Source organism: Aedes albopictus, chromosome 2 (genome assembly GCF_035046485.1).
Source record: "Aedes albopictus strain Foshan chromosome 2, AalbF5, whole genome shotgun sequence".
NCBI lineage: Eukaryota > Metazoa > Arthropoda > Insecta > Diptera > Culicidae > Aedes > Aedes albopictus.
Genome location: NC_085137.1, coordinates 409377025 through 409400605, shown reverse-complemented (window position 1 = coordinate 409400605; position 23581 = coordinate 409377025). Strand labels below are relative to the sequence as shown.

Below are 23581 nucleotides of genomic sequence, written 5' to 3'. Positions count from 1 at the left end.
CTCGTTAAAGTGTGCATACAAACTCGCTTAAGCTAGAAGCGTTTATGTTGACATAATGCGATTTTGTATGTGATAACAATGAAAGAGTTGCTGTTGGACTGTGGATGCAGTGCCAAAAAGCTACAAAAAAGTGAACAGCCGTAATTATGGTTACAAAGTCATAATTATTTGTTTTGTTGGCTTGATAATCAACAATGGGAGGTGCTAGCCAGAGAGGGATAGTGAAAACTGTGCGAGAAATGGTGCTTCGTCGTTTTTAACTCCAGATATTCTGCCAAACACACATAGCGCAGGTGAACCAAGTGCATTCCATCAAACACTGAGGTGAGTGAGAATATCATGATAATTATTCTGCTTGTTTCATAAGTAGCGTTTGGTGTTAAGTATGAAGTGTGGCTCAACAATCCAAAGGTCATTAGTTCGATATCGAGCTGTTAAGATTTTTTTTCGAATATTATTAAGTCGCATAAGATGCCGAATTATGTCGCAATAGTGCTCACGGTGCATCGCATAAGATATCGGTTCAAGTCATATAACGTTATTGTTGTTCCGTCAATGTACGTATAGCGCCCCACTTTTGTACGCATAAGGCACTTTTACTGCATCTTATGCGATGTAACTTTAACGCATACAAGTACGTATAACATGAACATAAACTACATTATACGTGTAAATTGGTTGTCTGGGTGGTTTCCGAAGTATTTTAAGTGATCTGGAATATCTCAAAACAGTGTCAGGCCATTCGGCCGAATGGTCACTAGTTCTTTGTAGTATAATTGCCAAAGTAGTTTTTGGCGTTGAATCTGCTGATATTTAAATCACAATTTTTTCCTTCTTTTAAACATAGGTTATTCTTTCTAGTTTCATTGTTGAAGTAGTTTTTGGCAATAATTGCTGAAAAATATAAAAGCAGCAGATCCGTTTCCAGTTTCCTGCTGAATTGCTGTTTATCCTGATGACAATTCGGCCTAATGTTCTTCCGGCCTAATGACCTTCGGCGTAATCGCCTTCTGCCTAATGACCCTGCATCTCTCAAAACTATCTAGAAATGACTCATGATATGCCGGGGGCGTCCATAAATGACGTAGCTTTTTTTAGGCCCCCTCGTAGCATTTCGTCACAAATTTGGATACCCCCCCATATAAATGACGTAGCTTTTTAAACAAACAACCCCCCCCCCCCCCCCCCCCCCCCCCGAAAACAAAAAGTTCATGTCAAAAAGCAAGTAAAACGAAAAAACTCGAAACTTTGTTCTCATTTCAATTTTAACTTGTATTTTGACGAATATTATGAAAAAAAAACAACAATAGCTAGAAAACATTGCCGACTGTGGAGCGGATCTGGTGTGATGGTTAAAGCACGTAACTATCACGTCAAGGACCTGGGATTGAATCCCACTCCCGACAAACTTGCAAAATGTGAATTCTTCCGTGGGCCCCGAGATGAAAAAGGGCTAAATATCTCGTTAATATAGAGAAAAAAAAAACATTTCCGACTGCCACACTCCTAAAATTCTTCACGTCAGATTTACCTGAAAACATATGTAGTTCTCGTTCACCACACTATTCATGTAACATTGACGTGATTCAAAGCTGCTAACTGACAAACGCTCTCGTTAACGCCATCTTGTCCACTCACTTTGAAGAGTCACTCGTTATTTTTTTCAGACCGGAAAATCATGTAACTTTGACCTGAATTCAACGTCAAAGTCACATGACTCTAAGTAAAGTTCACATGAGTCATGTGAATTGGTTGTAAACAACAACATTGGGAGGTTACGTGATTTTTCACGTCAATCGGACGTGAAGAATTTTTGGAGTGCAGGTTATCGCCAACATCAAGACCATAGGTGCAACCAGAGGAGAATACTTGTCACCAAAGCTAATGACTCAATAAACCAACCTAGGAGCTCTTTTGAAGATATTAGTTTGCTTAGGGGTAGGCGGGGCAATATGGACAAGCGGGGCAGAATGGACACCCTCAATATTTTGAAATATGCGATCTTTTTTGAACTTCTAATGAATGGAGAATATAGTCCATTTGTCTAAAACGTAGTTTCAGGAAAGAAACATTCGAAATTAAAATTACGAAAAAGTTGCGTCCTACGTTTTTTGTGCATGGAAATTGTAATTTTCACACCATCTAAAATAAGATTTAGTGATTAATTTATTGCAGGTCGAATAAAACCTGATATTTCTAGAACGGTTCTACCCCCTTACCCCGAATGCCACTACCCCGAACGCCATTAACCCGAACGCCACTACCCCGAAAGCCATTACCCCGAATAGACCATTACCCCGAAAGTCATTACCCCGAATGGGTCATTACCCCGAATGCCACTACCCCGAACGTCATTACCCCGAAAGCATATTTTTAAATGGGTTATTCTGATGATGGTTTATATATATGTTTCGTAAAGGATATTGAAACAGAAGCCATTGTAGAAAGAAGAAATAATTAAATAACATTACTGTCAGCTTCAATACCAGAAGATACTGTTTGAAAGAATAACCTTAAAACAACATAAAGGAGTTATGCGTACTCTAGCGTGCGCAACTTTTCTTTGGGCTGAAAGTCTCTATAATAAAGATAAATCAATCAATCAATCAACTTTTCTTTTTTCTCACTCACTCTCGCAAACAAGCACGAGAAAAAAAAACAGATAAAAGAGGTGGCATTTTGCCTCTTCCATCTCGATCTTTCTTGAGTAGTATATCAAAGAGAATGAGTGAGAAAAAAGAAAAAGCTGCGCACGCATGTGAATGCGTGTTAGAGCTGATGTTGCATAAGATGCAACTGTCCGTTAAGTACTGACTGTCAATACTGGCTCATTAGGCCGAAAAGACATTTGGACAAACTATCACTATGCCAAATGATCATACACAGTTTAGTCAGGTAAACTTAATGTTATGATGGTTTACATGATATATCATGTAAATTTGCGTTATATGTCATGCAAACACACAGAGTCATGCTGCATTACATGACCAATAATGGAAGTTTACATGATGTTTTATGACTTTTACATGATATGTCATGTAAACTTCTGTGATATCCCACGCTCCAATCATGTGCACAGTCACAGAATTTTACATTTTATTTTCGATCTATGTAGAGCTAGATCAAAATAATACCGATCGAAAAATTGGCCTCAAAAGAACAGCCTATACCTAGAAGAAGGGAAAATCTCTTAAGGAGGAATAGACAGTTTGGTACCTAATTAAACTTTGTAACAGTGTAACTTTAAAAAAAAGAACAACACATTCTTAACAAGAGGAAAAATGTGGTTAAAACTTTGGTCGCCCACAAGGTCTGCATGGTTATTACTAGAAAGAACAGCCTTTAAATTAAAGAAGGGCAAATCTCCTATGGGTCCATTCATAAACCACGTAGGCCGAATTTCGGTCACCTCAGACCTCTTCTCTTCTCTGTCATATAATTTTGTCCATACAAAAATTTGGGAAATTGTATGAAGCGTAGACTATGGATAGACCCCCTTCCTCTGAAACTCTACCTAGTTTATGCACGGCTTCTATACAGAAACCTGCAAGGGCCAATAAACCACCAGACTACCGAACAACTCTGTAACAAAATAGGTCGAAAGAATAGTCCAATTTTCAAAGAAGGAAAACCACTAGATAGAATTTATAGATTAGCCGTCAATCAACCCGGTAACGATTTAACTAGAAAGAACAGCCTATAAATTGAAGAAGGGCAAATCTCATATACAGTAAGCAGTTCAACTGCCAGTAAACTATGTAAGTGCACCTAGAAAAACAGCCTTTGACGAAAAGAAAAAATACAGTTTAATCGCCATTAAAATAAGAAACAAAATATCAGATCATGTTTAAATGTACTAAAATTCATTAATATAATGAGCTCAGGTCTTCTTTAAAATAAAAAAAAATAGTATAGAACCAATTCATCATAGTAGGGCTACAGCCAATGCATACTGATAGACTCAATCAAGATAATGAGTTTATATGCCAACTGAACCGCTACACTCCAGCATAGCCATGAACATTGAGGCCGAATAAATTATAGACCGACTGAAAAGCAGGCCTCGGAAGAACAGTCTATTCTCAAGACAAAAAAAATCTGACCAATTTGGCCGCCAGTTAATTTTTAATAACTTAATTTAATAGAACAGCCTATTATTTAATGAAGAACAAATCCACTATGGAGTTAGTAGTTCGTCTGTAAATAAACTATATAACACTCAAACTCGAAAGAACAGCCTCTGATTAAAAGAAGGAAAAATGTCTATAGATAAATTAACAGGCTGCCAAACAGCTCTGCAACAGTATACAGTTGGACACTGCAAACTCAAAAGAACAGCATATTTTTAATCCTCCTTTGGCATTAGGGTCATTTTTGACCCAAACCGTACACTACGTCAGCGAGCTGCTCCCAATGTGATGCAAAAGGAAGGTTAAAGAAGGCAAACATTTGAATAAGTTCAGTTTGACCACTATAGGGAAGGGTGGAGAAGAGTATTCATACACTAGTTACTGATTACCGTTTTCTAACTTATAACCATCATCTTCTAATCGGCCATCACTTTTTTGGTGATCTCCAGGAGTAATGGCCCATTCTGGGTTGTGGCTTTCGGGGTAATGACCCATTCGGGGTAGTGGCTTTCGGGGAAATGGCCTATTCGGGGTAATGGAATTCGGGGTAATGGCTTTCGGGGTAATGACCCATTCGGGGTAGTGGCTTTCGGGGTAGTGGCCTATTCGGGGTAATGGCTTTCGGGGTAGTGGCGTTCGGGGTAATGGCGTTCGGGGTAGTGGGGTGGAGCCTTCAAGAACACATGCAAGTAGTTTTGCTGTATTTACATGCTTAACATGTTTATATTTTCTTCTTTATAATATCAAAAATCAAGTTTGGAAATATCCCCAAGCAACACACTTGGACATTAATAAGTTCCTATAATTTGTATGAAACTATATCGAAAGTTATTCCATTTGAACCAATCGTCTTATTAACGACTAAATTGCAACCAAAAAAGCGGAAGAGGTGGAGCCAATATAAAACATCCATTCGTGATATAAACGGTTTTAATACGCAATCAAATTATAACCAAGATACAACTTATAGTCGACTTAAAAAATGGTGACCGATTCGACAACTAGTCAGCCAGTCACCACATTCGTCACTGCCAGTTATTATGCATCAACAGTTTCGTTGATGTGATTAATAAATTGGGTGTACATATAAATATTCCGCAAATAAGGCTGACCGAGAACGTCAATTTGTGTGCCGTTCCAGATTTATCGGTAAGTTACGCATTTTAGCTCCGTATTCTCAACGCGCCTCAGTCTACCTATCTTTTTGCGAGTGAAAATTTAGGCATTTGTGGTAAAAATTAACTCGCCATATTGCTTTGGCGAAGTGCATTTCAGCATCTTATTTAATGCACCCATAAAATGCTGAAAATTAATTTTAGAATTTAGAAAGATACTATTTGTTGAATCATGTCTATGGGAATCCGTATTGACAAAGTACAATAATGCTGCACGTGGTACACGGAACCGCCAAACTACCAAAAATTGGATTCTTTTGACGCAATCCTATAATTCGGCCCAATAAGTCAACATTAGAGTGAATCGATTAAACTCACGTAAGGTAAATTGCCTTAACCTTCATGTTGGCGCGAGTTTCTTCTGGTTCTGGATTAATAAAACACATACTGAGAGCAGCGTACTTTACGGCAGCTTCAATGCTATATTAAAAATAATTCATTTTAATAATCTACATTGTTTTTTCTTAAACTTAACTTACTTGATAGTTTTCTAATCCAAACTCCCAGAGGGACGAACTGCACAACTCAGCGCACAACTTAACACTGAATCTTCTAATTAATGAATTCCTATAAGACAATACAGTTGCCAGTTTCACCAAAATACCGCCGCAACATCCCCCCCCCCCCCGTGAGACTGGTAACTAAATATCTTCTTATGATCTTTCAAATCTTTGTACATTTTGATTACAATGTCCCGCATTAAATGTCCCCAATAACACCTTCCTGTACCACTGTGCAATACAATCGGTGCGGTGATCTTATACAAAGCACCACCCGGGTCGAAAACAACACATCTAGAAACAGCGTTGCGTTCAACACTGACGACGACGACGGGGGCCTTCTTCACTAGTGCACATTCTTGTGCCATATTGATCGTCGATTGTTTCACTCTCGGTTTCGCTTCTATCTCTGTTGAATCAGAAGATAGGCGCACACTATGTGCTGATTGATTCTGATTGGAACTGTTGCTCGTCGTCGTCGATACGAAGGGGACCGTGTGCGGGATGCCTTTATTGTTATCGCAGCCAACTGAAAGCGGTTTGGTTAGTTGCGTTCGCGGAGCAACGAAATTTGGTTGGGATGTCGTTGTGATTGGATTGGAGCAGGCAAACTGTAATTGGGTTTTGTCGTTGCACGAATCGGACCTTCCTGTTGTCGATTGTACTCGGACACCTTTCCCACTATATTTACACATTAGTGCCTCTTTCTTTGCCGCGTACTCCAATTCAATTTTCTCCATCGCTTCGGAGAACTTTTCATCCATTTGCGCAAGCTCGCGTTCGAAATCTAGTGCCCTGCGCCTTTCTTCATCCTGGCACTGTTTACGCCAAAGCGCTCTTCGGACTTCGAACTCTTCGAGCTGCTGTTTGAGGGCGTCCAGTCGGGTAGCCATACCGACCTCTTTGTGTTGATGATCTATCAACATTGAAGTTTGTTTCGCGTTGACGAAGTGGGAGAAACTGAATAGCCTGCGTTCAGATGGACCATGGTTTCGTGATAGAGGGCTCCAGCACCAACCGGATGAATGCTGGCCAGAGCAAGAAAGAGAAGTTCCGTATACTACCGAGGAGATCCGTGCGTGTCTGCAAAAGAAACTGGTGACGGAGAAGTATTTTTGGAGGTCGGTCCAGGCCGATTACTTCGCGGAGAAAGTCTTCATCTTGACGAAGGACCAGAAACAGCCGTACCAGCAGCGGCGGCAGCAGCAGCAGCAGCGGCGGCAGCAGCAGAAAGTGAAGGAGAGCGGTAGCACGCACACCTTAAGCCCGTTACTGAACGTGGAAGTTTTAGAAGAGATGTCGCGCGTAACACCGCAACTCCCACGGTTGGAGGAGGCAGCACTGACCGTGCTGAAAGACGGGCGGACGATAACGGACGAAGTGCTACTGACGACGATAGCGGAGGCCGAAGACCTCATCAACTCCCGGCCATTAACGTACGTTGGCCTGGAACCAGGAGCGGAGGGAGCGTTGACGGCGAACCACTTTGTTCGCGGCGTTGGCGCAATCAGCGAGGAGCGTTCAGTTCCACCAACGAGCGAGGCCGAAGCACTGCGGGACCGCTACAAGCGGTCACAGCGACTGGCGGACAAGCTGTGGACTCGGTGGGTGTCCGAGTATCTGCCATCCATCAACCAGCGGACGAAGTGGCTTTCCGAGTCGCCGCCACTAGCGGGTGGCGATCTGGTGTACATCACCGATGACGCCGTGCGAAAGAGCTGGATCCGGGGCATCGTCACAGACATCTACCCGGGATCGGACGGCAAAATCCAGCAGGCCATGGTAGGAACGAGCAAGGGTAAGTTTGGAAGGCCGGTGACCAGACTGGCTGTGTCCGAGGTGCAGGAAGGTAAATCCGGTGCAGCCAAGGAGCCCCACCAGAGTTACGGGAGGGGGTGTGTTGGCACAGCCCGTACTACCCTTCAACGGTGCAACCCGGGCGCAACATGCGGTCCACACTGGACCAGACAACTTCGGTTGATGGATGAACCATGAGATGAGCATAGCTGTCAGCAGGTATGTTGGGTTGGGAGAAAAGGTAGAAGGTAAACAGAAACAAAAACAAGATTTCCAGAAGAGACGAACAAAATGGTTTGAAGTGAACTAAGAAATTAGCGAACCAGGAAAAGTTATTGAATTTCAATTAAAGTTCGTGAAATTACAAACAACAGAGCCAATAGATTTTGCGGTAGAAGATTAGAGGTAGTTCTTGTGATTTTCCAAGGTGAGCTATAAATTGAGCAAATTTGTTTGATTTCTTTATTTGAAAAGTTTAATACGTCTGCAGAATCCAATCGGCCTGATACCGCGCTAGAAAAGCCGCCTTCAAGGGAAACAATAGAAAAACCATTAAATGTAAGTAATTATAATATTAGAAATAAGCCGAAAAGAAAGCAATTAATTGTGTATTTGTTTTTGCTATCATTTGAATAATAAATATAGTTTCAAGCTGCCATTACTAAAGTGCTGCTTTGAGAATTCGGTTTGATTAGGGTGGTCCGATTTCGAACACTCCAACTAAAAATATACTCAAGAGTAGGTAAATTCAACCCAAGGCCCCCTTCATTCAACCCAAAGTTGGGGAAAACTACATTTATCCAAAATTGGCTTATTGGCCTCAAGGACCCCCGTTGGATAGACGCATCTCTGTTTATTTACGACAACATCTGTGGGGGAGAGAGGAAAAACAACCTAATTTTGGGTAACTAATCAATTTAATATACTCATTTTAGGGTAAAATCGACCCAAAATAAGGTAGTTTGAATTTTCCGTGTAGGACATGAATAACCAAAAAAGAAGACACTTTGACGTGTACTTCCTATTTACGTCGGCAAGAGGCTGTCCATTTATAACGTACCGAAAATTTCACATTTTTTTTGTAAAAAATGTAAACCCATTGTCAAATTTTTCGTGGGAAACTCTTAATATTTTTGTACGTTATGTTAGATTTCTCAAAACCCCATATATTCAAATCTTCCCAGTGAGTGGTAAGCACAAGTCTTTCAGTACTGCGAATTTTTTTATTGGGTCAATATTATACTTCCAATCAGATTTTTTTTTCTATTTGGGGCTGTCCATAAACCACGTGGTCATTTTTTTGGGACTTTTCAACCGCCCCCCCCCCCCGCGTGGTCATTTGTCCTTACAAATTTTTTTATTTGTCCATACAAAATGGTCATTGGCCGAACCCCCCCCCCCCCCCCATGACCACGTGGTTTATGGACAGCCCCTTTTACTACTTTAATTTTATAAAATTTGGAATATGTCGATACATTTATGAAGAAAAAATTACATTTTATTTGTACATGATTTCGTCATTTTTTAAACATTTTGGTTTTTTTTATAGTGCATTTTATATTTTTCGTGATCACAAAAACATTTTACCGCACATTTCGGAACTTCTATCTCTCCTGTCAAAATTGTTCGTTATGTTCTAAATAAGTTCCAGGTGCAACACGTTTATAACAATCCGAATCAATGTTTTGGTTGATTTGGTTTGTAAACGGTTGAAACTAAGATTCGTTGAAACAATCAGATTATACTTCAGTTACATATTGGTTTCTCAAGTTTCGGCTAATGGTGACGTTTGTTTTCATTTTGCTAGTTGTTATAAAACTGTTACACCTCAGTTTGGCATTACCAACAGGATTTTAATAGGTTTTAATTTTGTTTGTTTCATGAAAACTCAGTTGCAACATGTTTGCAACGATGATCATTTCCATTTTAGTTGCAGGTGCTACTTGGGTCTTCTGCTGCCGGGGAAAAATGGACTGGAAAGAAGCGACAAGAGAAAAATTTAACCTAAATCACAAACCAACCAAATTCTTCGATTTCAGTTAAATGTCCACTATAGTAGACAAAGGGCGAAACAAATTGGTCAAAAAACAACAGCAGTGGAAAATAGTTGTTCTAGGCACAGCTGTACATGCCGACAAAAACGAAGCTTTATCCAAAACAGCCTGAATTTAAATTAACTGAACAAAAATGAACTACTTCGGCGTATTATTCATCCATAATAGTTGTTTTGTAATGGAATGACTTTATAGGTGTAAATAATGTACGGAATTCGTAAAAGTCTCATGGTGTCCATATTGCCCCATGGGGGTGTCCATTCTGCCCCGTATGCTTGAACACGGTCATGAAAAACTAACATTTTCCACAACATTTTTTGAAGTGGATAAATCATTTTTCTTCGTGAGCTTTCTTGTGCAATAGATGCTAAATAGACTTTAAAAGGATACATGTATCAAAAAACTAAACTTTTTTGACATCTTGCCAGGTAAAGTTGGCAAAAACCTTAGTGTGTCCATATTGCCCCGCCTACCCCTACTAATAAATCTGTTAAGAATGTTAATTTGGTTTCATGTGAATGAAAATCATCACGACATTTGAAGGACCCTGAAGGAGTTTCTTATAAAATTCCTTCAGCAGTTCATTTTGGAATTCCGCAAGGAAATTCTTTTGGGACTCCCATTTTTTAGAAGTCCTCCCTTTTTAATTCCTCCAGCACTTCCTTCTGCGATTTCCCCAAGAATTTCCATTGGGATTCCATTTGAGATTTCCTCCTTTTTGTATTCCTTCAGGGGTTCCTTCACAGATCCCTCCAAGAACTCTTTCCGGAGTTCCTTCTTCGATTCCACTGAAAGTGCCTTCCGGGATTTCTCCGGGAGTTTTTTTTTTTTTTCTAAGGTTGTTCTAAAAGTTTATCCATGGTTTCCTTCGGGAGTTCTTTCTTCTGTTTCACCAGCAGATTCTTCTAACATCTCTTCAGGGATTTCAAACGGAATTTCTTTTGAGATTCTATCAGAATTTTTTTTCTGGGTTGAAGAAGTCCCTTTCGGGATTTCTCCAGGAGCTCCTTCTTGGTTCCCTTCAGGAATTCACTCAGATATTCATTCCCAGATCTCTGTAGGAAATGCCTCCGGCACGGTACAGTTTTTTGAATTTTGAACCAAAAACTTTTTTTTGCACGGTACGCATCCCCCGTGCAAAAAAGAATCGGGTGTACAGTTTAAAGTTCATTGTGAGAATAACTACTGTTCTCAGCAGATTATTCTATGCTATTATTTATGGTGAAAACACATAATGTTTTCCTTGTAGATTTGAAGGACTTCATTATAGAACAGTGTGGATGGATCTGAATGTCCCAAAGGTTTATAAAAATAAAGTAGACTTCAGATTGGTCCAGTAACCACGGATAAATATGCAACATTACTCAGTACAGTATAGCATATACAGGGGATGGCCAAAATGTTTGGGATAGGCAACTTTTTTTTCTCTCACAAAAAAGTTGAACATGCTATAACTTTTCATAGAGCGCATAAAAAAATCTCAAATTTTGGGTGTTTGTCAACCTACTATATGTGCATCATTGGTACAAATTTGGGCTCGATTGATTAATCTTTCGCAAAGTTAGAACCGTTCGGGTAAAACACTATTTTTTAGACAACTCATTTTTGAGCTGTCATATCTCGGAAACCAGTGAACCGAATTGAATGAAATTTTGAACGTACACTAACAATATGTAAATGCTTCACAAACTATTAAAACATAGGAACTTTTCAAACGTTGAAAAAAGTTATCATGGATTTACACTTTTTGGATTTATCTCGAAAAAAATTATTTTTTTTACATCAATGTCAATAAATTTTAGTGTTGATATCCAAAGATTTTCCACTTCTGTTCTCAAATTATCTCTAATCAGATATATTAGAGCTTATTTGGATTGAAGGAAGAACACATTTAATAATTTTTGTGTGGTATTGTAAATTTGACTTATTTTCCTTTATATGGGTAAAAATTTCAACCCGGTATAACTTAATTCGCCGTGAAAAAATATTACATTTTATAACGTCGTATTAAGTATCAATATATTGTTGATAAACGTTAAAAAATTCATTCAACTCGGTTAACTGGTTTCCGAGATATGACAGTACAAAAATTAGTTGTCTAAAAAATAGTGTTTTACACGAACGGTTCTTACTTCGTGAAAAATTAATCAATCGAGCCTAAATTTGTACCAATGATGCACATATAATAGGTTGATAAACAGTCAAAATTTGAGATTTTTTGATGCACTCTATGATTTTTTTTGTGGGAGAAAAAAAGTTGCCTATCCCAAACATTTTGGCCATCCCCTGTATAGCTGTTGTTGCGATTGTAGACCTGAAGTCCTGTACCAAGAACTATGCCTAGGGAAGTCGAGAAGAGTTTTCGATCAGAACAGGAATCGAACTCGCCGTCTCCGGATTGGCGATCCATAGCCTTACCTTCTAGGCTAATAAGAGACCCCGAAAGTCATTTGACCGGCATTTTTGTCACACAGATTGTACTTTAGAGCAATTTATACTGGCAGTTTAATTAATCAAGTTGGCTGTTATTGTTACCAAAGTTATTCCATCAGATTCCATCAGAAGTATTTCTTATTTCAGAGAAGCAGGCTCTGTTCTGCTTGGGGCGTTACAGCAAAAACGAAGAAGAGAAATTGAAAATTGGAAAATGGGTGCCTTCCTTTAATACTATACTTCCCAAGCGCACATTTAAAAGTACCGCCTCAAATTATCCCAACCGCGCACTTCAAAGTCGAACCACACATAAAACCGATAGGGGAAACGGTGCGAATCCGCGCAGCGACCCTTCCTCGTTAATGGAATCGGAAGTTGTTGTCAGCCAGGCAGTTGACACCCTCCTACCAGGCAGGGATGCGTGCCGTTCCGAGGGTTTCAAAACAGCTAAACGAGCGCATCATCAACGTATGACTTCCCCCTCATCTATACAGTAGAAATGCTTCTGCTAATGCACCCTGACTCCGCATTGTATTTGTAGTAAATAAATTACGCATGGTTGAAAATGTTTCCTAATTTTACGAGCTGCCTGCCTCCGTTCGTTTGCCGGCGAGAAACTGGAAACCAAACACGTTTCCCGTCATCCGAATCCTCACCGTTGTCAGGAGAATCGATTTTTTCCATCCGCGTTTTGCTTCGTGACCATGTGTTTAAGTGATTGCGCTGTTTGCTCTGCGGTGTCTCGGATGAGATGGCGAGGATGTCCTTTTTTTGTGGTATCCTGATGGGACGATCCTAGACAGTCTGTCGCCTGGGATATCTCTCTCTCTCTCGCTGTGTCCCGGAATGGTTTCCTCCAGAAGTGTGGTGTTTGCGTTCCACATATTTTTCTCACACCACCGTCAGAACAGGGCAAACAGAATGTTTCGGAAGCCCAACAGCAAATATTTGAGATTTGACGTGGAAATTGAGCTGACGAAGACAGGATGGAGTTGTTAACTTTCACACTTGTTCAATTTATTTAGGTCCAGATCAACACTTGAAACGACCAATTTGAGTCAGGTTACATACCTTGTGATTCACTGAGTCTGGGACTAGAAAATAGAGGAGATGTATTCTGTCAGAAGCAGGTACATATAAAGCGAAAATTTGGAAAATAGTATTGCAGTGCGGAGATAACGCATATTGCAACAGTCAAGCATCTGCTTGAAATTACAGATGTTTTGTCAATGCAATCCTAACTTACACCGTATCTAACAAATCAATGAATGGAGAAGATCGCAGGGGAAGTTCGCTGTTCCCATAGCAACTCATATATTGAGCATTTCGGTAATGTGAAAAATCCGGGTATTTTTTCACAAATCATCCCCAAAGTTGAGTGATACAAGTAGTCATCAAATTCAGTGCCTCATGTGAAAATCTCTTTTTTGTTTCCATATGTTACATACGGTGCACACTGTTACGGATGGACCAAAAAAGGTGATCGAAATTGTTTTAACCATGAAAACATGACTTTTATTCTTTGACGTCTTCGGCAAAGTTTTTCTATGAAATAAGTCCCAAATTATGGAAACATCAGTTTTGTGATCATTCCCCCTAAAAGTGAGAAACGATTTCTATCTTTTTTATTTGTGAACTAAAAAAATATGTTTGCTCAGAGAAGTTGTAGACAATTGGGTTTTTAAATTAAGAATAATATATTGATTTTTTGATTTTATTCGAAAGAGCACCTTTTTTTAAGCCAGTATGATTTTTTTCAGATTTTTAAAACTTTATTTTGATACCTAAATTCAATTACAAAAAGATTTTTTGAAATCACCTTTTGGCAGCTGGGCAACTGCGTGACAGCTCCGCCCAGTACGAAATGCGACGAGGGGTGATTCGACAAATCGCTCCCATACAAACTTTAAATCGATTTTTAAATAGGTTCCCGGACACCAAAGTTCATGAAAATTTGGATTTCGGCTCAGTTTGGCATGTAGATTGTGAATATGGAATTATCTCAACACCACTAAAGAAGCCAATTCTACTAGAAATAACTTTGCCGAACATACAAAATTTCTATCTTTTGATTTGTATGTACATTTGAGGCGTTCAGTTTTTTGCTTAGGGTAGGTAATCAAATTTTGAACCAAATTGCGGCTTTCTGAAGCAGTGCAAATTTTAAGTGATTTTTTCTCCCACATGGAAATAGTTTACTACGGCAAATTCGTTTGTACATGAAAGCCACGGGTATAAGCTTTCTGTTAAATGGTAAAAAGTTTGTATTTGCACCGAATTTCATTGAAATATTTGATGTTTCATCAACAATGGTTTTAATCTTAATTTGAACCATCGTAATCATAATTTGAACCAATTTTAATCTTAATTTGAACTACTGGCGGCAGCAGCTCGAGCAACTCACAAAACAGCCAATTCCATGCTAAACAATGAAAAATCACATGAATCTGCTAATTCTCATACATATTTTTCATTAGGCAGTGGAATCTCAACTCAGAATGTTCGAAATTCTTTAGGAATTTGGAAACTAAATTGGGATTTTTTCATCCCCCAAGAGTAAACAAAGCAACCACTAGCGCATCTACAGGCCAACACTAGAAGCTCACCCCCGTTTACTAGTTCAAATTTAGATTACAAATGGTTCAACTTAAGATAACATTCTCCAAGTAAGAATCACCTAAATTTGATAATTTTATGACAAATAATGCGGAATATTATTCGGTTGGTCGATTCTACGATAAATAAGCTTTCATTTGACGTGTTCACATATTGCCTGTGATACAATGCATGAGCTGTACGAGTGCACCGAAAATGTGCTTTCTCTTGGGGGAAATGGGTGAAATCTCAGTGATTTTTCAATTGCCTGTTTTCCATGACAAAAACGCTTTTTCCAATGCTTTTAAAGTCCATGTTATCAGGTTATATTACGGAAAGCTGTTAAATATCTTTTTCGGGACAATATTTGCCTGAAAAGTACGTCGTTTTAATGAATTTTGAAATGGTTCAAATTAAGATTACAATTTGACTAGTTCAAAGTTTGATTTCTTACCCTATAACTTTTTCTATGCATTTTTTTTTACAATTTCCAAATGTTCTAGCAAATGTTTTGCCTCATTAATACGCGTAACTTTCTCGAAAAAAGTATACATATATTTCTTATATTTATCATGTTATTATAAAACTCACTTTAAAAAATGCTTATGTTTTACATGCCCATTTGTTAATTTTCACACGTTTTCGCAGACCAGGATTTCCACATTTGAAAATATGGAACGAGTTTTATCTATTGCAAATATAGCCACTTTTAGTCTGCTTTTGCCTGTATATTCACATACTAGAAATGAATGTCATTATGAAATGTGTCATTACAAAATGATCAATATATAAAAACGTATTCAGTGCTTTTCTTACTTGATTTTGTCACATGAACACGCAAACATGTTTTCACAGAATCGCTGCATCAGATGACTTTTCCATAGAATTAAGTTTTTAAAAGCTCACAAGCTAAATAAATTACAGTTTGCCTATTGCGAAGGCAAGTCGACGGTAACATCCCTTCAAACGTTGACACAAAAAAAGAGAAAAGCAAGTAAAAAGGAAGTAGCGTACTATGCATTTCTTGATATTAAAGGTGCGTTTGATAATGCTTCGCATGGCTCAATCGTTGACTGGATCACTGCAGCGTTAAGAAATCGATGTACTGTCTCCAGACTGAGCGAATCAACCATTAAAGTAAGTACGTCTAAGGGCTGTCCCCAAGGAGGTGTCACCATTACTGTGGTCTTTAATTGTTGACAGCTGCTCTTTGGGCCTGTCGGAGAGTGATCGGGGGAAAGTGGGAGCTAAAACCCGGGATAGTTCATTGGATCTAGGTACCTGCCCAGGTAACCAATAAGCAATTTATTCAGCATTATTTCTGCACAATATGCGCCTTTACAGCTGGTTATTTAATGCTACTCAGCCGTATATGCGCCTTAAATGCTACTTAAATGCAGGTTCTGGACCAATATACGGCTGCTTAAATGCTAGACCTTTAGGAACTTCATAAACCGCTGTCAAAATAGTAACGCCTTGAATGTAACGCATCATATTAAACAAGCCAAAATAGAAATTTTACCCCTCTCACTTCTCACTTACTTCCACCACTCACTCTGTTTATTTGCCATCTTGTTCTTTGCTGTATATTTTTGGGTTGTTGTGTTTTTTTCCTGATGTCTACTCTGACTGCGAATTGATCTCAAGACCCGTTGAAGGAGTTGCTGCGGCGTTACAGGATAAGCTAAACATGAAAATGTGAAGTGCGCTGATTTTTTGTTCTATTTAAGGTTTGTTGTGATTGAGTTCATTTCCTCCCAGATTGAATAATTTCACTTTGGGCGAAGTTGAACTGGGACGACGGCGACAGATAGAGGAAACGTATAAAACCGTATTCTTCCCGATGTCTTGTTAATTTGGCATGAGTATAATTATGCTAAAGCAACTTATCAGCCATCATACAACATCAGACGTCGATTATGGCTATCTTGGCATGCGCTACCATCTGTCTTAAAAGAAAATATAGACAAACTGTTCGGACTAGAACCACTTCTTGAAGCAACACGTTTATTTGCGGCAGCTCAAACTACAAATAGTTGTTTATTAGTTACTTTTCACAATCTCATTTTACAAATTACTCACAATATTTGGTTTTCCTTTCTGCGAGCTATAACCACTTCCGTAGAGCTGATCTTTCCTTCCTGCGTGCTCTTCACCTTATCGCTTTCTTTGCCAGGCTATTCCACAGAGTATATTATTCAAAAAACTTCTCTCTTCTAGGACACCGTCGGGCAGAAAGGATACCGGTTTCGCCGATTTGGGAACCTTCAAATTTTACTATCCGAAATCGCACTACTCCAAATTCACAAATTTCACTTGATTAAATTCTTCTAACTACTTTAAAAGTTTTACTATCGAAATAGCAATCAACTGCTTGGCTAATTTTCCAATGGCCGTTTGTACAATTTCTATTTACAATTCTTCCTTCTACTTGTTTTATTATTGTTATGATTTCCCCTCAATGAAATAGCAAACGAGACGATGTAAAGTCGGCAATAACAGAAAAGGTATGCCAACTACACTGCAACTCGACCGTCGCTGTATTAGTTGGGTACACCGGGCAACACGCGGTGTTAACACGCCCCAGCCCGTAACACCTGTAGTTCCTCGAAGTTTCAGGTTTTACCATCAGATTTCTAACACCGCCAAGTTCGCCACCGCTCGCCTGTACACTCCTTGAGCCGTGCGCACTATAACCTGCCTTACTCGTCCATCCGGTCCTGGCAACACTTCTTCCACGATTCCTCTAATCCAGTTCTTCCGATTCTTTCCGTCCACAAGAAACACTAGGTCATTCACTTGTAATGGCTTCTTATCTTCAAACCACTTCGTCCGTCTGTTGATCGACGGCAAGTACTCCTTCAACCATCTCTGCCACATTTGATTCGCTAGTTGTTGAGAACGCTTGTAGGCATCACGAAGACAACTTGCCGTGTTGACCGTCTCGTCGACTAACATGTCAGAATTGGTGACGAACCCACGAAGAAAGTGGTTCGGAGTGATCGCTTCCTCGCAGGATATCTCCTGTGGCATGTACGTTAAGGGCCGTGCGTTTATCATATCCTCTGCTTCAGCGATGGTTGTCATTAGTACTTCATCTGACATTGTGAGTCCGTCATCTAGCGCCTTCATTGCCTCTTTCACGGACCTCACCATCCGCTCCCAAATGCCTCCCATGTGCGGTGTAGCTGGTGGATTGAAATTCCAGGCTGTTGCAGCGCTCACCACTTTATCAGCACACTCACGAGAAATTTTCTGCATTTCATTGTTGGCTCCTCTGAAACATGTCGCGTTATCCGAAAAGATTTCACTCGGAACACCTCGCCGGCAGCTGAACCTTCGGATCGCCATAAGACAGGACTGGGTTGACAAACTTGCGACGATTTCAAGATGTATTGCCCGCATAGCTAGACAGGTGAACACCGCCACCCACCTTTTCTCCTTCCTGCGTCCAACGGTAACTTCTATAGGTCCAAGATAGTCGATACCCACCGAATGGAAAGGTCGCAGGTATGCAGTAGTCCGTGAGACAGGAAGTGGAGCCATCAATGGCGCTTGTGGACGGCATCGATGTACTTTGCACCAACTGCATTCACTTACAACTTTCCGAATCGCTGCGCGTACGTTTGGAATCCAGAATCTCTGGCGAAGCTCGTTTGTTACCGTCTCTCGATTGGCGTGCCCGAATTTCTCATGGTAGAACTGGATCACCTTCTCTGTTGTCGCATGTTTCCTAGGTAGAATGATCGGGAACTTCTTGTCGAATGGCATTTCTCCCGACATCTCCATTCTACCACCCATACGAAGAATTCCGTTGTCGTCTAACATCGGCGATAGCTTGTAAATGCAGCTCGTTTTCTTCACCAACTCGAAAACATCTCCTGATTTCTTGTTAATGTTCTTCGAGAGAATGCTCATCTCATCTGGGAAACTTTCGTGCTGTGCCTGCCTCCATAGTATGACCTCTGCTTTACGAAACTCCTCCTTCTCTAGTGGACGCTGGACAGTCGGAGCAGCGATCACGCGCTGTTGGTTCTTTGAAGCTCTCACTGTTACCAACTGCTGGGCAGCTACTTTGTGTTTGCAGTTGTCGATAAACCTGACTACGTATGCTGTTACTCTTAGGAGCTTCGTCCAACGAGAGCATCGATGGACGTCGATAACACCGTGAAAGGACACAAAACCCCTAGCTTCTTCGTTTGTTTGCTCTACCGGTATATCGATGACCGGCCATTGATCTTCTGATTCATATAGGAATAATGCCCCTTTGAACCATTCTCCGTCACTATTCAGTGCTCCTCGTTGCCACTTTGTCAGCATGTCCGCGGGATTTTGCTTGGTTGGTACCCATCGCCAGTCCGTTGCGCGTGTCAGTTCCAAAATCTCCCCAATTCTGAACGCAACAAACTGTTTATATTGATGTTGGTCAGATCGGATCCAACTCCACACCGTCCGTGAATCCGTCCACAGTACACAGCGGTTAATTTTCAATGAGTGCGTATCTACTAACGTTCGGCTCATTCGGGCGCCAAGCACGGCCGCCATCAGTTCTAGACGTGGTACTGACTGTTTCTTCAACGGCGCTACTTTTGACCGGGACATGACTAGGGAACAGCGAATAACTCCTCCGACGACTACTCTTAGGAAAGCGACACATCCATACGCATGTTCGCTCGCATCAGTAAAGATGTGTGCTTCAACTGATTGGACTTCAGAGGACGAGTAACTTCCAAGGTAACACCTCGGAATACGGATGTTCTCCACCTGCGGCAAAAGGTCGATCCAACGCATCCACATTTCCCAACACTCGTCGTCGATAATTTCGTCCCATTCGCAGCCGCTACGCCATAATTGTTGAACAATGATCCTGCCATGAATCGTGAAGGGAGCCAGTAGACCCAAGGGGTCAAAAAACCCCATAACGCAGCTTAGCACCGCCCGTTTTGTCGGTCGTTTTTCTCCGTTGAAGTACGGCAGATGCTGCTCTCGGTGTTTCGTTGAAAAGGAAAACTCGTCGTCTTGCGGATTCCAAATCATCCCAAGTACTCGCTCTTCCGCCGTAGTTTTGTCTTCAGTGAAGTGGACTGCTGAAACCGTTCCATTCTCTCCTAGACTGTGGAGCACTTCCGTCGAGTTTGAAATCCAGTTCCTTATTTCGAAGCCTCCTTTTTGGTGAACAAACTTCACTTCTTCTGCGCGACTTATAGCTTCTTCAATGGTGTCGACGCTGTCGAAGTAGTCGTCGACGTAATGGCGTTTAACAATAGCAGCCGCTGCGTCTGGGAATTGTTCAGCGTAGTCCTCTGCGTTGCAGTTCTTCACATACTGCGCCGAACAAGGTGAACTCGTCGACCCAAATGTTGCGACATCCATGACGTACACACGAGGGGTTTCCTTAGGATTATCTCGAAAAAGGAAACGCTGGAACTGTTTATCCTGGTCAACGATCTTGATTTGGTGGTACATCTCGCGCAAATCACCACCTACGGCCACTCGATGTTCCCGGAATCCTATGATAACGGCCACCAACGGAACTAGCATATCGGGCCCCTTCAACAACTGACTGTTCAGAGACACGCCTTGTACAGTAGCCGCAGCATCCCACACGAGACGTACTTTACCAGGCTTGTTTGGATTCAGCACAACGTTTAGTGGAAGATACCACACCTTTTTCGGGTCTGTTGCAGCGAGTTCATCCTGAGTGGCCAAATGGGCGTATCCCTTCTCCTGATATTCTACAATCTGCTTGCTGACATTTTTTTGCAAATTAGGATTCTTCTCGAGCTTTCTCTCCAACTGCTGTAGTCGACGTAGAGCCATCGGGTAGCTGTCTGGAAACGAAGGATTGTCGGTCTTCCATAACAAGCCAGTTTCGAAACACTCTCCGACACGTTTCGTAGTACGCTCCAAAATTTCACGAGCTCTCTTATCTTCGGCAGACTCGAGCTGAACTGTCACCACTGACTCTTCTACGGCATAATGGTTCCTCAAGAGATCGTGGAGATCTTCATTCGTTATCTTCTGGTGGACATTTAGGTATCCACTTCCTGATGCTGCTGTTGATGATTGCTTTGGTCCGTATACCGTCCATCCGAGTTGACACTTCACAGCAATTGGTTCCATGATTGAACCAACTTTTGCCTCAAGTGGGGCGAAAGAGTGCAGATTATTCAACCCGATGAGCATCTCCGGCCGTCCACTGTATGAGGAAATAGGAATTCCTCGAAGGTGACTGTATTGTCGACTAAGCTCCCTAGCATCTAGTGTCTGCGCTGGCAGCATCAACTTGCTGACAGTGTGGACTGCAGTCAGCAGCATCTTCTCCTCTGTTCCTACGGCTGATGCCCATACATTTGTCCTCGTTGAATCTCGTTCGACGCGCTCGATATCGGATGTCCACTGAATGGTGAGTTTCTCGTGGATACCAACTATCCCTAAACGGTCCGCAAGCTTCCGTTCAACAAGTGTCACCGACGCGCCTTCATCCAGGAATGCTAGCACAGTGATCGATTTTTCTCCGCAGTGCAGTCGGATCGGAATCATTCGAAACATCATCACGCTTTTGGTTCGAATATGCGCACTAGTACCGATCACACTATCCGTAGGATGTAGAAGAGAATTGTGTGCCTGTCTACACTCACCGACATTGCAACGCAACTTAAACTTACATTGTGCAGTGCCATGTTCGTTTAAACACACTTGACACAGTTTCCACTGTTCAACGACTTTCATACGGTCCGGGTATCCTAAATTTCTGAAGTCCTGGCAGTAACGTAGACGATGATCGGTCCGATTGCAGACTCTGCACGCTTTTCTCCGTTCTGCACCACCAGTTGGCGGCTCATTCGGCTGGCTAATTATTTCGCTGTGGTTGAACATTGCACCTTTTGACTTACTCGTTCCCGCGCCAAGACGTCCTTCGCTGGTAGACTTGTATTCAAAACTAACATTCGCCTCACATGCTTCCGACACTATTTCGGACAAGAAGTCTGTGAAGGTACGAAGTGTCACCTTCTTCTTACCCCGCTTGAACCGTACCCACTCGCGCTTATCGTTGTCCGGCAATTTCTCCACGAGGTCTTGTATCAGCAGTGGATTCACTAAGTGCTGCTTTAGATCGGCAGCTTCTAGGTGTTCGCAAAGTTGTTCCACGGCTGTGCCGAACGGTATGAAGCTGGCTAGCTTCCCTGCCTTTGGGGGTTCCAATCGGCGTACCTTCTCCAAGTGGCTCTGCAAAAGCTGTTCCGGTCGGCCGTACAGCTGACGCAACTTCACGATAACTTTTGGGACTGATTTCGGAAGAAGTAACTGTCCTCGAACCATTTCCAGGGCTGGTCCCTTCAAGCATTCTTGTAGACGTACGAGATTCTCTACGTCGGTGTAACCGCAGGCTTCATTCGACGCTTGATATGTCCCGTAGAATAGCGGCCATTCTTCTGGTTTTCCAGAGAAGATGGGTAGCTTTTTACTTATACCGCTTCTGGCAGCCAACTGAACTTTAGTCGGCCCAATTCGGGGCTGCCCCAGCCCGTGATGACTTAGATTATCAGTAGTGTGCTTACCCTTGCCGCTCAGCTCTGTCCTTTTCCTGGTCGTCAAAGCATTGGATTCTTCATCAGATTCACTGCTGTCTTCTTCTGAGTGATCATCGGAATTGGTTTCATCATCGCCATCATCGGTTTCGGAACCTTCCTCGAACGCGCCAACTTCGACATTCTTCAACCTTTTCAAGTTTTGCTCCGTCAGCCTACCGACCTCCGGATTTCGTAACGGTGTCCGATTGACTCCGGACACACCTTCACCTACATCGGCATCACGCTTCACTTTTTTCTTTTCCGATGAAGTTTTCAGCTTGGCCATTTCGTTATCCAGACACTTCATGCTGGCCTCGAACGATTGCTGCCTGGTCCTCATACGCTCTAATTGCAACTTCCGCTCCCGTAGAATTTCTTCTTGAAGCAGTTGCTCTCGTTCCTCTTCTTCGTCGCGCATTTGTTTCTCCAGCATCATCCGCTTCCTTTCCATGGACTGCCTAATCTCCTGTTCTTTCCGCTTCAACGTCATTTCCGCTTCCAGCTCCTGCTCCATTCGCTTTTGGCCTTCCTCCATCGCTTTCAGTTTTTGCTCTAGAGTGAGCGCTGCATCGGATTTGATGCTGGAGCGGTCCGAATCGTCACCGTTTTTCTTGGCGCGATTCGTCTTCTTCTTCTTCTTGGTTTGTTGACACTTGTCATTGGCGCAGAACCACTTTTTCTCTAACTCCGCATCGGACGATATTCCGACGCACCGGATGTGGAACCACTGCTGACAGCCGTCACACCCTATCATCCGCTCATTTTCGGTGGACACGTCATCGCAAGCTGCACACGGAGTTTCGGTGAAGTCCAGATCTTTCGCGTTTGGATCGGCCATAGCGCTTTAAAGGTTAATCCGATGTCAAATATTTTTGAGTTTGTTCGGACTAGAACCACTTCTTGAAGCAACACGTTTATTTGCGGCAGCTCAAACTACAAATAGTTGTTTATTAGTTACTTTTCACAATCTCATTTTACAAATTACTCACAATATTTGGTTTTCCTTTCTGCGAGCTATAACCACTTCCGTAGAGCTGATCTTTCCTTCCTGCGTGCTCTTCACCTTATCGCTTTCTTTGCCAGGCTATTCCACAGAGTATATTATTCAAAAAAACTTCTCTCTTCTAGGACACCGTCGGGCAGAAAGGATACCGGTTTCGCCGATTTGGGAACCTTCAAATTTTACTATCCGAAATCGCACTACTCCAAATTCACAAATTTCACTTGATTAAATTCTTCTAACTACTTTAAAAGTTTTACTATCGAAATAGCAATCAACTGCTTGGCTAATTTTCCAATGGCCGTTTGTACAATTTCTATTTA

General features: G+C 41.5%; 1 protein-coding gene across 2 annotated transcripts; it reads right to left on the bottom strand.

Moving 5' to 3' along the window:
- Nucleotides 1–16654: 16654 nt before the first annotated feature.
- Nucleotides 16655–23331, bottom strand: LOC109428691 (uncharacterized). 2 transcript variants are annotated; one of them, XR_009997970.1, is made up of 2 exons: nucleotides 16767–23329; nucleotides 16655–16710 (listed from the first exon to the last, which is right to left on the bottom strand). XR_009997970.1 is itself a non-coding variant. In XM_062853430.1 (2 exons), exon 2 carries the CDS (start codon nucleotides 23094–23096, stop codon nucleotides 17313–17315), a length of 5784 nt encoding a protein of 1927 aa, XP_062709414.1. In that variant the 5' UTR covers nucleotides 23097–23191; nucleotides 23248–23331; the 3' UTR covers nucleotides 16661–17312. The 2 variants fall into 2 exon arrangements, 1 of the variants encoding a protein (XP_062709414.1); XM_062853430.1 differs by having other exon boundaries at nucleotides 16661–23191; nucleotides 23248–23331.
- Between the last annotated feature and the right edge of the window lie 250 nt (nucleotides 23332–23581).